Source organism: Euprymna scolopes, chromosome 41 (assembly GCF_053919585.1).
Source record: "Euprymna scolopes isolate OS-2025 chromosome 41, ASM5391958v1, whole genome shotgun sequence".
Classification (NCBI taxonomy): domain Eukaryota; kingdom Metazoa; phylum Mollusca; class Cephalopoda; order Sepiida; family Sepiolidae; genus Euprymna; species Euprymna scolopes.
Window position 1 is genome coordinate 70475538 of NC_136522.1, and position 15000 is coordinate 70490537.

Consider the following 15000-nt stretch of genomic DNA (forward strand, 5'->3'; position numbering starts at 1 on the left):
AATTGAGGGTAATGCAAAGGAAGCCTAAGAATCTTATTCAATTGGAGGATTATTGTCAGGAAGAGTGGGCTAAAATTACTACTGAAGAGTGCAACAACTTGGTTGTAAACTATGAAAAGCGACTGAGGAAGGTAATCAAGGCCAAAGGCTATACAATTGATTATTAAATAAATCGTGCCAATAATTTTGAACAAGGGTTTTTTGCAAGGAACATTGGTACAAAAAAGGTTAATATTTATGCAGTAATCCCGACCAAACAAATTTTGAATTTTTTTATTTTTAATCTGGATGTCTTTGTCGACTTTTTGTAAATTCAACTTTTTCTTACGAGAACATTGATTCTTAGGACCATACCTGTCTTTGGAAATATCTTTGCATATTCTTTTTTTTTTTTCGATTTTAATTAATTTTTTTTTTTTCATTTATTTTCATAAACGTTTCGCATGTATAACTAGTTTTCATATAATGCAATTTTAATTCATGGCAATAACAGCAAATTCATAGCTTCGCTATAAAAATCATTTGCTAATATCCTGCCCCTGATAAAAAGAATGCATTCTTTGAAACTCAGTGGATTTAGGAAATCTTCGTAATAAAAAAAAAAAAAATTTAAATGGCAAGGTGTTGTGGTTGTATGGACCATGTAAGTTGTTCAAAATGATGTTTTTTTATATGTTTTTTAAAGTGAATATCTGATGAGTAAATGACTAAAAATGCAGCAAAGACCTAATTTGGACTTGTTAATCGTGAACAGAACAATATTGTAATGTATACCTTTTGAAAAGCAACTGAGAAAACTTGATCTTTGGAACTTGGAGAATTATTATATTACATTATATATGCTCTGGAACAAAAAAAAACGCATTCATTGAGCTTGAACTTTTTCAGATTTTATTTAAAATTATTTTAATCCATTATATATAAATATGTATATGTATTTAAATGAATGAAAAACAAAATAATAAATATATATATATATATATATAAAATGTCTTATATATTTTAATAGCGAAGGTACGGCATACAAAGTTCCATCACAAAAAAACATTTCGAATATTCGTCTAACAAATATGAACTGTGTTGGTGATGAGTTCAGTCTTCAACAGTGTCCCTACGAACTTTTAAAGGATGAATCCTGTGGGGTCAATGATGTGGCCGCTGCCAACTGCACCGGAAGTAAGTATAATTTCATCTGAAACAATCTTTTTAAGGATTAGAGATCAAGAGTTCAAATATATATATATATATATATATATATATATATATATATATATATATATATATATATATATATATATTAAAAAGATAGATAGATAGATAAATAGAAAAATATAAGATTAACAGTATTTTTTGTTTAAAAAGAGAAGTGCATGACAGCATAATGTTGGAGAATAGCAAAAAATGTACATTTTTCTTTTGAGTATATGCATGAAAAGATTCAATATTGACATAATAATCGGTCATTTCTGCATAATAAAATGGATCTATAAAAATGGATCACAATTTAAATATGCTAAAAGAGTTGTTTGGTAAGAAAAATAAATATTTGTGATCTTGGAATGTAGCTATAATGTTATTCTTTTACCTATGTTCTGTTATATTTAACAAATATTGAGTTTCTAATCAAAAAGGATTGTTATACACAAAAAGTGAAACATAATTGTTGTGGAGACGCCCACTAATTAGCATACGTGGGTGAACAAGATATAGATAAAGGTATCAAGTCAGCAAGACCAGGGAGCTGTGCTCGAACGCCGGATAGGCAAGACGCATGTGCCGGTTGCTCCATGAAAGACTTTAACACGCCCTCTGCCAGACAATCTTCCAACTGCAGTACAACTGCACCTTTGTAAATATGTATTATCTTTTCGTCTTAATATATTTGTTTTACCTTTACTTTCTGCGTTCGTGTTGTTATTGATACAGACACAACAGTAATTGAAAATAAAAAAAACAAAAACATATTCCAATTTTTTTAACGATAATTAAATTTGATATTAATGTCTCCTTTCTAGGCGATCAGGGAAGTAGTTTTAGGCGCAGAGTCTGCTCTTGGCCTTTGGGACAGGAAAAAGGAAGTAATCATTTCTGATCAATGTGGGAGCAACCCTTCATACCGGACAATTACTTTTTAAGTCAATTAGTTTGGTCAATGTGAGGGAAACCCTTCATATCAGACAATTGCTAATTTTAGACCCTGCCAGAGTGCCCCTTTGGGGGAGCTAGTTTTTTTCTCCACACACTAAAAAAACGGCCTTGTGCCTAATTTGCTCAGTGGGAAAGCAAATAAATAAACAATATATATATTTATTTTACTTATAGAACAGTTATCTATGTATATGTTAAACAATACCAAAAATTTTATGAGGATGTGCTGCCACCCAGACCACCAAGTATTGTTGTAATGATTGACCATTAGTATCGTGTCACTGTCGTGAGCACTGGACAATATCTGATGAGCTCCCAAAATCCAAACTCGTACATCAACATCACGAAACAAGAGCCAGCAGAATAATCCTCATCACATAAATGGACAAACATTTTAGACAACATTGTCTTACAAATAAGACAGAATCAAAAAACAAGTCTTCTATGGAAATAGCCCAAAAGATATGGCAAAAATATCAAATAAAAAAGCTCAATACAACCAAAAATAGGAAATAGAGCTTGTTATAGAAGATGCTGTTTCAATTAATGCCGTATATATTAATTTATTAATATCTTTCCTCTGATGAGAAGAACGCATTTTTAAAACTTTGCAGATGAAGGAAATTTATATATATATATATATATTCTGAGATATATATATATTAAAATTTCCTTCATCTGCAGAGTTTAAAAACATGCGGTCTTCTCATCAGAGGAAAGATATAAATAAATGAATAGTATAGTGAAGCTGTGAATTTGCAGATATATATATATATATGCGTGCAAAATCCGATCCCGCATTTTGATATATATATATATATATATATATATATATAGTAATCACAACCAAATAAAAAAGCTCAATACAACCAAAATAGGAAATAGAGCTGGTTATAGAAGATGCTGTTTCAATTAATGCCATATATATATATATATATATATATATATATATATATATATATATATATTGAAACAGCATCTTCTATAACCAGCTCTATTTCCTATTTTGGTTGTATTGAGCTTTTTTATTTGGTTGTGATTACTATATAAATATTAATACTTGTATTCACTTTAAGCTAACAGAAACTTTTGGTTTGTAAACTTAATTTTTACTTCTTAAATATATATATAGACTTGTTTGTAATATACTGAATTTTACTGAGTTCATATAATTCAGTGAATTTTTCATATACCAATGAATTTTAAGCCAAAAGGAGATGATTTAAAATGTAAGCTACAAAATTATCGTATTTCATAATTGATCATTAATATACTGTATTAACAAGACCATGACTTTAAAAAAGGAATTGATAGCAACAAAAATTGTATTTCATTGTAAGTTACAATTGTTTCAATACCAGTTGGACAATTTCAAGCATTATGGCGTTTGAAAATCTTCACATAACCAGCATTTCTTCAGACTTCTTGAATAAAAAACGCTTAATAAAAAATTATTTAAAGAAATTTTCCTTAAAGGAAATGAAGCATGCGAAAACATTTATCCTGGATGCATCTTTTGTCAAGAGCTTATTTAAATATTAATATATCACCTAATTTTCGTATCCTTATTTTAAAACCAGTCATAAGAAGTCTCCACAAAAACCCGTAGCCATTTAATATCTTTAAATAATATTATTCATTGAATTTCTAAATTAGATTTCTATATTTCTTTGTTTCACATAATCAATTTTTTTTTTTGAATTTTATTTTTATATTTATAATATGGCTAGAACAACCTAGCTATAATGTTACGGTTATTTTTAGTTTCGTATTCGCCCAATGGTGGCTTCAATGTTTACAAAATATCGATTATCTTATTACTTAGATTTAAGACCAGTTTTAGGTTAATATTTTATTAAATAGGGAAATAAAGAATGGCATTACTTTATATTTATTAATCCTCATACAACATTCCAAGTTAGGGATCCTATTCTATTTTTTATTATTTAATATTTTATTATTCTCTTTCGTTCTAATCTATTGTGGTTCTCGATAGTTGGGCAAACCTAACTACGGAGGGAGATAATCCATCACGTTATTAATTTTCCAAAAATTAGTTGAAAAATTATGTGGAAAACAGGTCGCCGGTACTTATAACAGTTAAAGGGAGACAACTAAGACCGTTTGATGTTTCAAGTCTAGTAAATACTAAAAAGCATGTATGATTTATTAATTAATTTCATTAAACAGATACAGAAAAGGCTACGATAGCTTATTTAACAAATTAAGAATTTAAAGTATATTTTTAATCTTAAAGCTGATTCTATACCCATGGGTTTAAACTACATCTACCATCCATCCATAATCTCCTGGGGTTACTCATGGCTTCAAAACCAAAATTACAATTTGTGTATTGTGTTCTTAGATACCTAAATAAAATAATATATATCCTCTTTATAATTATTCTGACAACAAAACCGGCCAACAGCTACAAGTGTGTTTGACTCCGAAGAAAAAGTGTTTACCCTTTCATTTTTGGATAAAAACATTTAGAACAAGAGTAAATCAACCAGCAGGGATTCTACAAGCTTTAGTTGTCAGAGAACAATATCAATTAATTTCCAATCCACTAATTGCTAATTTAATTTTTTAATAATTGCTAGTTTATTGTTCAGTTGTTTTATTGAACTGGAAACGGTACCACTTATTTCACCATCAATACTACTACAAGTAAATACTAAAAAATGCTTGCGGTTATGGAACAATGTTTTTAATCTTTGTTGAGCTTTATACTTTATCTATATTTCTTATCCAGTTTAGAACAATAGAAACTATGTTTGCTTACTAGATTTTGATCCTTCGTTTAGACTACATCATTCCAAGCTATTTAAAAAAAAAAAAAAATTAATTATGTGAAATAAAGCTCTTGACAAAGGATGCATCCAGAATAAATGTTTTCGCATGCTTCATTTCCTTTAAGGAAAATTTCTTTAAATAATGTTCTGTTGTCAAAGTGTTTTTTATCCAAGAAGTCTGAAGAAAGGCTGGTTATGTGAAAATTTTCAAACGCCATAATGCTTGAAATTGTCCAACCGGTCTTGAAACAATTGTAACTTACAATGAAATACACTTTTGTTGCCACCAATTCCTTTTTTGAAGCCTTGTTTTTGTTAATACAGTGTATATATATATATATATATATATATATATATATATATGATTAGTTTTTTTTTGGAAAAAGAATTCCAGCAGAGTGCTCAATTAAAAAGAAAATCCAAATTGTAAGAGCGTATTTATATTTTGTGTACAGAAAGTTGTTAGCTGAGACAGATCATTGGTACCGTCGGTTTCAAGCCCGATAATAAGGCCCGTTTAAGGTATACTTATCAAGCTCTCTTCATACGAATACGAGACAAATATTGGCTGAAGAGAGCTTGATAAGGATACCTTAAACGGGCCTTATTATCGGGCTTGAAACCGACGGTACCAATGATCTGTCTCATCTAACAACTTTCTGTACACAATATATATATATATATATATATTCAAAAAATCAAGACAGCAAAGATCGGAGTGATAGCAGCAAGTCCTGTATTTTCAAAAACGGTCTTGAGATTCAACTGTAGGGGTAGTCCAGTATTAAAAAAAAATTAATTACAAAATAAATCGCTACAGCTTATACGAAAGCAAACTTTGCAAACTTTGCTTTCCTATAAACTGTATCACCTGAAAAGGGTTATAGTTACTGATAACTAGCTGACCGAAACATGCTCATGACTGTGATTAAAAGCAACATATTACTGCTTATGTAAAAACAAATAAGGAGTATATATTAGTGATAGGACGATTCCAATAAAATTCCTGATTCCAATGCAATTAGAGATTCCGATTCTTTATAAATCTCTAAATGTTTACCCCAATTTCCATAAAACACATGCTAAACGTGCGGATATTTTCTCAAGAATAAAAACACATTTGTGCGAGGAAGTGATAAATCGATTTTCGTTTTAGTGATAGTTTAAAATAAATAAATATTTATTATGTTATTATTACTACCAACCGTGAAAGATTTCATTTTAAATAAAATCAAATAAAAGAAAATAATTAAAGGAATCGTTTTTGGCATTGGAAAATATAAACACTTTTCCAATTCTGATACCCCCAAAAGTTCTGATTTCTCAGATTCCTGATTCCAATTAATCATCCCAACACACACACACACACACACTGTATATATCTATATATATATATATATATATATATATATATATATATAAATAAATATATAAAATAAAATAAAAATAAATAAAAATTACAATCAAATTTACCAAAATGATCCAAGATGGTAAAATTAAAGTATATTATAAATATTAAAGAATTAATATTTATAAAATTATCTCATTATTGGTTCTATATCATATATATATATATATATATATATATATATATATATATATATATATATATATATATTAGTGAATGAATGACAAAAGTCTATATTCTAAAATCCATGATGTTGACCATCTTATAATTTATTCCTTTAATTCAGTTGACATTTACAATTCTTGACAGTATCTGTTTCGTACTGCCAAATCAATCACTTAATTATTATATCAATCAGTGAATCTATTATGCCCTTAACTAATCAGAAGAAATAGCAACAATCAATCCGTCAAAAGGAAATAAAGTGCATTTTGACACACACATATATATATATATATATATATATATATATATATTTATAAATAAAACCTTATCAATCTTTTTCACAGGTCTTGTGCGGATTGTCAATCCACCTGAGAATGAGAATAAAGGACGTGCTGAAATATTTTACAATGGCCAATGGGGTTCGATTTGTAGTGACTATTGGGATGACAGGTCGGCCAGTGTATTCTGCCGTATGCTTGGCTACAAGTAAGTAACTAAAATTTAAAATCGTAAATTATAAAGTTACTTTTTTTACATTCGAAGTCAATTAATGCGATGCTAAAGTGATATCAGAACAGTCACACGGACAACGTGGAATGAAATAGAAATCGGAGAATGTTCTGGTTAATAAGAATTGGTGATAGCCAGAAGTTTGAATTACTGAAAAAATATCAAGTCGGTTCAAAAGATTTTTGCCGATTTAAAAATTTTATCTTGACAGTAAAAAACTATAAGAAAAGAGAGATGTGGGGGGGGGGCGGTTAACGAACAAGACAGATTACATCTATAGATCACATTATCGATGCAGTTTTTATTGAGAGGGCAATTATTTCTACTTTTTTAATTACACTTACTCTCATTCTAATTGCACCTAATATATATATATATGGATTACAATAGAAAAATGCGAGCAGGAAAGTCATATGGTTAAGCTTAAACATGGAAAAGTAAAGGACTAGTTAAAACTGGAAAAGAAAAGGACAAGATATTCTAGTAAAAAATATAATAAATTTATAACTTAAAATATTATAGCATTAAGAATTGATTATATAATATTATAAATTGAATTTTCAAAAAACAATGGAACTGGATTTATAGGACCAAAAACTCCAACCGTAATCGCCCTTCGGGACCTGTGGTGCAGTGGATAGAGACGTTGAATCTCTACAGTTCCAGGTGAGAATTGATCTGAAGATAGCGGTTTCAATCCTACCCAAAGCCGGCTAGAGGATTGTTGGCCAAAACGTGGTGAGATGACAACAACTATAGAAGGCAGTAATTACTGAGGATGCAGTTAAAGATTCAGCATTCCTAACCCATCGTGGTTAACACCCAGACGAAACAATTACAAAAGATGAGGATAACAGTCCGCAAATGAATATGCACATTCTCCCTTTCTGGATAAATTAGCAGCTTGTGTTCAATCATTTCTGACGAATGGTTTACAGATAGGATAAAGTAACAAAAAAAAAAAGAAAAAAAAAAGGGTTGATATGTCATAAAATGGATAAAATACAGATGAAGTGGACAAGCATCATGATAAAAAGGCAATAAAAATTATGGATTTGAGAATTTTTTTTAAGTTCTGATTTTACTTTTTTTTTTAATTACTTATTAGCAAGAATCCCCAGCATTGCCCCGGGGATGGGTGAGAAACTGTATTTTTCACGAGCTCCGAACCTCATCTAAGTGCATTTTCGTTATCAAAATGTATCACTCACTAATCTAAAAATTAATTTACGATTGGAGGCTGAGGAGAGAGAGAGAGAGAGAGAGAGAGAGTTACATCTAATAAAAGTTTTTGTTTTAATAGGATTATAAAAAAAACTTTTCTTTTATTCTAATGCATTTGTAAATAAAAATATACTATTATTACTCAAAAGAATTCCAGTAATTAAAAATAACATTTTCTCCTTTTGTTTTCTTATATGAAAAAAATGTGGGAATATTGTTGCAGAAAAATACTGATTTTCTTGAACTGCATCCGAAACCCTAAAACATGAATATTTTAATCTGAAAGAAAAAGTTATAGATTAATCATGGTGATAGGATTTAAGTAATAACAATATGTATAAAATAAATTACAATTATTGAAAATGCCTTGTCTACAAAACGGTAAAGTTCTGGATATGACCTTGAACTATATCCGATGGTGAGGACCCAGCTTGAACGCTTTGGGAAGTGTGGAGCCACCCTTTAATTGCCATTGCTCCCTGGTCCACTCTGATCCGGAGTGGTAGTACCTGTTAGGGTCCCAACTATGGGTTAAATAGAAACCGACTTAAAAAAATATAATATATCTGTATTCTATTAAAAAATTTTTCTTCAAAATAACTGGATTCGGCATTAAATAACCTGAAAAGGGTTGATATGCCAAAAAAAAAAAAAAAACCCCAAAAAAAAACCCAACCAACTAAACAAAACGGCAAAACCTTTTGCACCAATCTGATATTTATTCTATCTGTGATAATATAGCGTGAAATGATAAAAGTGTCGCCCTTAAAAAAAAAAAAAAATACTACAGCTTTATTTTAAAACTTATTAAAAAAAATCAATTCAGCTAACTTGATTATGTAGTAGAGCTGACACCTGTTCAATGTAACTGCCTTCAGCCTCAATCACTGCCTGGAGCACCATGAATACTTGGCAGATGGCGGCGATCAGGCTGGCTTTGGTGTTGAAGATGTCATGTTTGTAATGTTTTCGACATATGACCAAACAAAGTAGTCCAGTGGGTTCAGGTCAGGGGAGGAGGGGACCAGTGAGAGAAGGGTACGGAGTCATAGCAGTCCTTCTGAAGCCAAGCCGGGTTCTCTTTGAACTTGTGGGCCAGCACTGTCCTGTTGCGACACCCAGGGTCTGCCAACAGCCAGCGGATTGCACTAGCGGATCACCACACTTTTCAGCACATCCAAGTACACTTTGGTGTTGACTTTCAAGCCAACTTCGAAGATGTGAGGTAGCATGATGTGGTCCTCTCTTGAAACGACACCAAAAACATAACCATGGTTGGAAATTGTTTTTATTACTCTGGGCACGTCCCTGTTATTCGTGGCAATCCAGCGATGCATTTTGAGGGTGCTGGCAATGCTCCTGTTGTCATAACTTGAATCGGTAGAGAGCATGAGTTGTACAGTGGCGCATCTCTGATCTCCCTCGTTGAACATTGTCACTTTCAGACATGATGCAAGGCTCCTATCACTCTTGGGTTTTGTGCACAACTGGTCAACTAGTACAGGATCCGCACAAAAGAATTAAAAAAAAGAAGAAAGAAAAGAAAATCAGTTTTCATCAACCGGAAATGGAATCATGTCATCTTTTCTAGGGAGACTTTTATTATTCCACTCTGTAAATCCGTGCATAAACCATACAATGCCTGGTATCATATCTGTCAAAATTGGTAGAAAATGTAATATGAACAATAGTTCGGAAAAAAAAAAAAAAATTGTAAGTAATGTTTTATTTTTTTTTCTGCAGGAAAGGCATTGTCTTTGACCCGTACGATGATGTTCCAGAAAGAAGTGGTCCCATCTGGCTTTCCGATGTCACGTGTACAGGAACCGAGAGCAACATTTTACAGTGCGGTCATACTGACTGGGCGGATCATCAATGTATTCATGAATACGATACTGGGGTTGAATGTTCCTCGGAGTAAAAACCCACAAGAAAATGGGTCCCCATTTAATTTTACGGTGAGTCAAAATATCACTTAATTTTACGGTGAGTCAAAATATCAAATAGAGTTATGGCGGTTACCACAATGTAATTCTTGCTGGGTAGGTCACCATTTCGGCGGGTCCCTCTTTTGGGGACTCGTCAAAATTAATAAGACGGGAGTAGAAACTGACCTGGGAATAATAATATAGAAACAAAGGAACTTCCAAACGAAACGGTTTTATATTCATTTCAGCGTACAAGTGGTATCGGGTTATAGAAAATTTGTGATTTTTATTTATGTCCCCTGACTCTGGAACCACTCGCGTCTCCGTCTTTTTGCTTCCAACATTTTTTGTGTCTCTCTTTTTGTCTTTCCCACCAGAACTGTTCTCTGTCCTGATTGGTTACAACCTCTGGTCACATTTTTGAGGAAAGGAGGAAGGAAGGGGGAAAGGGAAGAGTAGAGAGAAAGAGACGTGTAATGGAGAAATAGTAGTAGAAACATGGTTTTCTTACGCGTGCAGAGTCAATCAGGGAGTTTGAACAAGTGATGTAAACAATTGGGAACGAACTGGCAGTAGTGGTTCACACGTCTAACGTAACAACGTAATTGACGCAAGGAGCTGGGTATGAGGAAATCTTGGATGCCTTGTACTTTTGAAGGCAAGAAGTGTAAGTCCAGGTTTGTCCAATGTTATTTCTAATCATCCCAATAACAGTTTAAATCTTCGTCTATTAGGTTGATGCAAAAAGTTTTGACTGATTTAAAATTTTCCTCTTGAAATGAGAAACTGCTTTTGAAAATCTTGATTCATAATAATGACCTTCGCCCTCTATAACTCTATTCCATTTGTCAATGAACTTATAAACATTTGTAAAATTCTTGAGGTTTTGATGTGAAATATGAATCTGAACTAATGTTCAATCTTCTCTCATGATATTCTCAAAGTGATAATCTGAGGGAGCTAGATCAGGAGAACATGCAGGATGGAGAAATATTTCCCAGAAAAATCATCCTAGATATTTAATCAGTAGGGCCGTGACTAAAGAATCTTTTCATTATTTTGACTCTGGAGTATATAGGTTCGTGAATGAGGTTCTGAATGATGGGCAACAATGAATTCATGAATATGAAGACTCATAGCGATCAATGTCTGTACCGGGCAAGACACCACTTAAATAAATGAATACAGAGTAGTATTTATTGCAAAAATGAGTACAAATTTAACTATATTCAACCATTAATTTGGCAGAAAAGCATCGTTTCTAAATGAATGGCCTATAACTTTTGCCCATTTTTAATGGGCTAAAACATCTAGTGTACTTATGTATAGTAGTGGGACCTGTGGAAATTCTATAGCGGCATTTTTCATGTGTAATAAATATGGCTATGACAAGAGCATATTCTTTTCATTATTTTGACTCGAGTATATATCAGTTAATATCTTATGTTTTTTAGATAGAGTGATGTGGTTCTCGATTAACTGTAGGATATATACTCTAGAGACAAAACAATAAAAAGAATATTCTGTTGTCATAGCCCTATTAATTAGTAGTGCTGTGTGAAAAACGAGTATTATCATGATGGAAGATGGCTCTCTTTCTGTTGACTAAAGAAGGATGTTTTAATAATTTGAAATAAAAAAAAATATAAATTAAAAATATTGATTTTTTTAAGTAATAACAATATATTAATCATGTTGACATGTTTAAGTAATAAATGCCCCCCCCCTACTTTTAGGCAAAACTTTTACACAGAGCTGATACAATTTCAACAAATAAACAAATTAAATTTGCATTTACAGATGGCACCCCACCGAAGAAAGCCAACGAAGGTGACAAATGAAAGAACTCAACTCGAGGGACACACAAATATTCCAGTTTCTTTCTAAATTGTAATAAAAATTTGCATTTTATAAAAATAAACGTAAACTTCTTGTTCAATTTTTTTTAGCAGTGTCCTTTTTTTTTTTTTTTTTTTTTAAATTAATTTTGCTGAGTTTTTTTTTTTATCAAAAAAATATTAGTTTCTATTTATTTATGTCTTCACAAGAGCAAAGTTAGACACAAGGTCATTTTTTTTATGCATAAGGCATCAAGCTCACCAAAAAGAAGCATTCTGAATGCTACCAAGATAAAAATAACCCCAAGTGAAAATAAATCTCTTCTCTGACTGAGGACAGAACAAATACTATATCTTTATCCCAACTTGAAGGACAAGAGAGATTAAAAAATATCAGTACTCATGCAGAATAAAAACAACTGAATTTTCAGGGCAACCAAAATAAAGTAAAACGCTGAAAGGTGTTGAAATGCTGAGCAGGTGAAATTTGCACTACTGTCATTTAAGAAAAAGACTAATGTGTTATCATTAAAAAAATTAATTATTTTGATTTGAACGAAAAACAAAAAAAAGCAAATTTGCTTGCTATCAATTTTTTGTTATTAAAAAATAAATATTTTAAAACTTAAATATTTTTAATGAAATGTATGAGGTGCTTTAAATAAGTTTCCAAACTTTTGTCCTGACATTTAAAATTGTCTTTGTAAATTCAGTATGTTCACGATGACTAAAGTTTGTGCAACATTTAAAAACAAAAAAAAACAAAACAGGGTGTGTTTATGAGAAAAGTGCAAACAGCAAAAGTGAATCGCTAGGTCCAATCTCTCCTTTGTCGGAAGAACCAAAAATGGCGTACATAATACTTTCATTAATGTACTAAATCTTATATTTTGTTTCACTTTCCATTTTTATATAAAATCATTGTTGCTAGACCAAAATATAAACATTATCCAGCCTGTGGAACCGTTTTGCTGATCTGCTTTCCAGCTAACTACAACATCGTCGTATTCAAGTCCAACGTAAACAAATTCTTATTGAACCATTCTTGCAAATAATCTGATTTCATCAAATTTCCACCCCAAACGATTACTATGCTACTGTCTTGCTGATTACAATACAAACATTAACCTTTATCCTCGAGTGGCCTCCAGGCCTTGATATGTGGCAACCTTTTTGTTTGAAAAGAGATGCTAGCAACAAATGAACAAGGCAAGAGGGATGCTTAAAAATGCAATTTATTCCTGGAAAAAAATATTTACAATTTCAAACATTTTGAATTTAAGGAAAGTATCCAGGAAATTGTGGGGGTTGACTAAATCTTGGTCGTGGATATCTCCTGCAGTCAAATGAGCCTGGAGGCCTCGGTGGCTCTTGGAGATGGTAAGGCTGTCTCCATTGTCCCTGAAAACAAGGCTGTTGGTTAGGAGGTGGTGGGATAAATGGCCGTTGGTTAGAAGGCGGTGGGATAAATGGCGGTTGGTTAGAAGGCGGTGGGATAAATGGGCGTTGGTTAGAAGGCGGTGGGATAAATGGGCGTTGGTTAGAAGGCGGTGGGATAAATGGCGGTCGGCTTGGAGGAGGAGGATGCTGATAAGGATTCAGATTTGATGGATTTTGATGAGGAAGCCATGGTGATTGGAAAGGATGCTGCTGTGATGGCTGTGGAGATTCAGGATAGCTTGAGTACCATGTTGGGTGGCTCGGTTGACCAGGTGGATAAAAAGTCGGATTATTTGGCGGCTGGAAATTCGATGGTGGAGGCGTGGGCGGCACTGGTGGAGGTGTTGGGGGTGGCCAACTTGTAATGGATCCATGGCCATTAACAGGTGGCCATGCAGCATTGCAGGCAAACATGGATCTTTGTTGTGGAGCATCCTGAACAGCATTGGAGTTGACATTCTTCTTGTGACCTGCAAAGAAGTTTGTAGAAGCATTAAAACACGATCAGAAAAATGGCAAAGACAAATACGGATATTAGATAATCTTGATCCGTTCCTGCTTCAAAGCAAAATGGATGACAGAATAAAGTTTTACGTTTTGCAGGCAATATGAACTGGAACAAATACATAGAGGACATTGCAAAGGCTGCTGCAAAGAAGGTGGGTTCCCTCTATCGAGCTAGAAGACTACTCACACCCGAGAGTATCCTGTACCTCTACAAGGCCACCATTCGCCCATGCATGGAGTATTCTTGCCACATTTTGGCTGGTGCATCTACCACTAGTCTCTTCCTCTTAGATAAAGTCCAAAAAAGAGTTGTCAATCTAATCGGTCCCACTTTACCACCAAGCTCCAGCCCCTGTCTCATCACCGCAATGTTGCATCACTGTGCCTGCTTTACAAATATTTTAATGGAATGTGTTCTGATGAACTCGTTTCACTTATAACCCCCCTCGACGTACATATCCCCGACAAACCCGATTAGCAATAAGATCTCACCTCTTTCACTGTTGATGTCCCTAAATGCCAGAAAGCTTTCTATTCTAATAGTTTCTTCCCTCGAACAGCTACACTTTGAAATTCCCTTCCTGTTGCCTGCTTCCCTGGCTGTACTGACATGCAGAAGTTTAAATGTAACAAACAAACAGATAAACTTTGAAATTCCCTGCTAAAACCGACACAATTAGAAAATGGTCTCAACTCCGTCTGCTTTTGCTTCCTTTGTGTACTTTAATTATTTAGAATTAGTTTTAAGACAATGCCTTCCGAAAAGAAATTCTGATAATGTATGTGGGGGGAAGAGAAAAAAAAAAAACAGACATTGTATTTCAAATCAGTTTTTTATGTTTTAACAAATTCATCTTTCAAATTGGTACAGCACTTATACATTGTGGTCTGATACTGGTTAACCAGCTCCACATGTGAAGCTATCCCCATCGCAGGTCACCCAAATGTAACCCGTGCTTGTCCTTCGCAGGGGATCCTTCGTAAGGTATTTCAGCGTAGTAGGACCTGTCAGTCGATTTAATATGCTGCTGCTTCGC

General features: G+C 32.8%; 2 protein-coding genes across 3 annotated transcripts in view; one reads left to right on the forward strand and one right to left on the reverse strand.

Annotated features, from left to right (window-relative positions):
• LOC145266610 (scavenger receptor cysteine-rich domain superfamily protein-like) overlaps positions 1 to 12117 on the forward strand; it is a 211122-nt gene extending 199005 nt beyond the window's left edge. For both annotated transcript variants that reach the window (XM_080122515.1, XM_080122516.1), the window contains 4 exons: positions 1010 to 1176; positions 6861 to 7002; positions 9994 to 10208; positions 11979 to 12117. In XM_080122515.1, coding sequence (XP_079978641.1) covers positions 1010 to 1176; positions 6861 to 7002; positions 9994 to 10171 — 487 coding nt within the window. In that variant the 3' untranslated portion in view covers positions 10172 to 10208; positions 11979 to 12117. The remainder of the gene's footprint in view (positions 1 to 1009; positions 1177 to 6860; positions 7003 to 9993; positions 10209 to 11978) is intronic.
• A 1116-nt stretch (positions 12118 to 13233) lies between these two features.
• Positions 13234 to 15000, reverse strand: part of LOC145266612 (uncharacterized) — a 30615-nt gene continuing 28848 nt past the window's right edge. Inside the window, exon 9 of the mRNA XM_080122517.1 lies at positions 13234 to 13926. Within this exon, the coding sequence (XP_079978643.1) occupies positions 13295 to 13926 (632 nt within the window). The 3' untranslated portion in view covers positions 13234 to 13294. The remainder of the gene's footprint in view (positions 13927 to 15000) is intronic.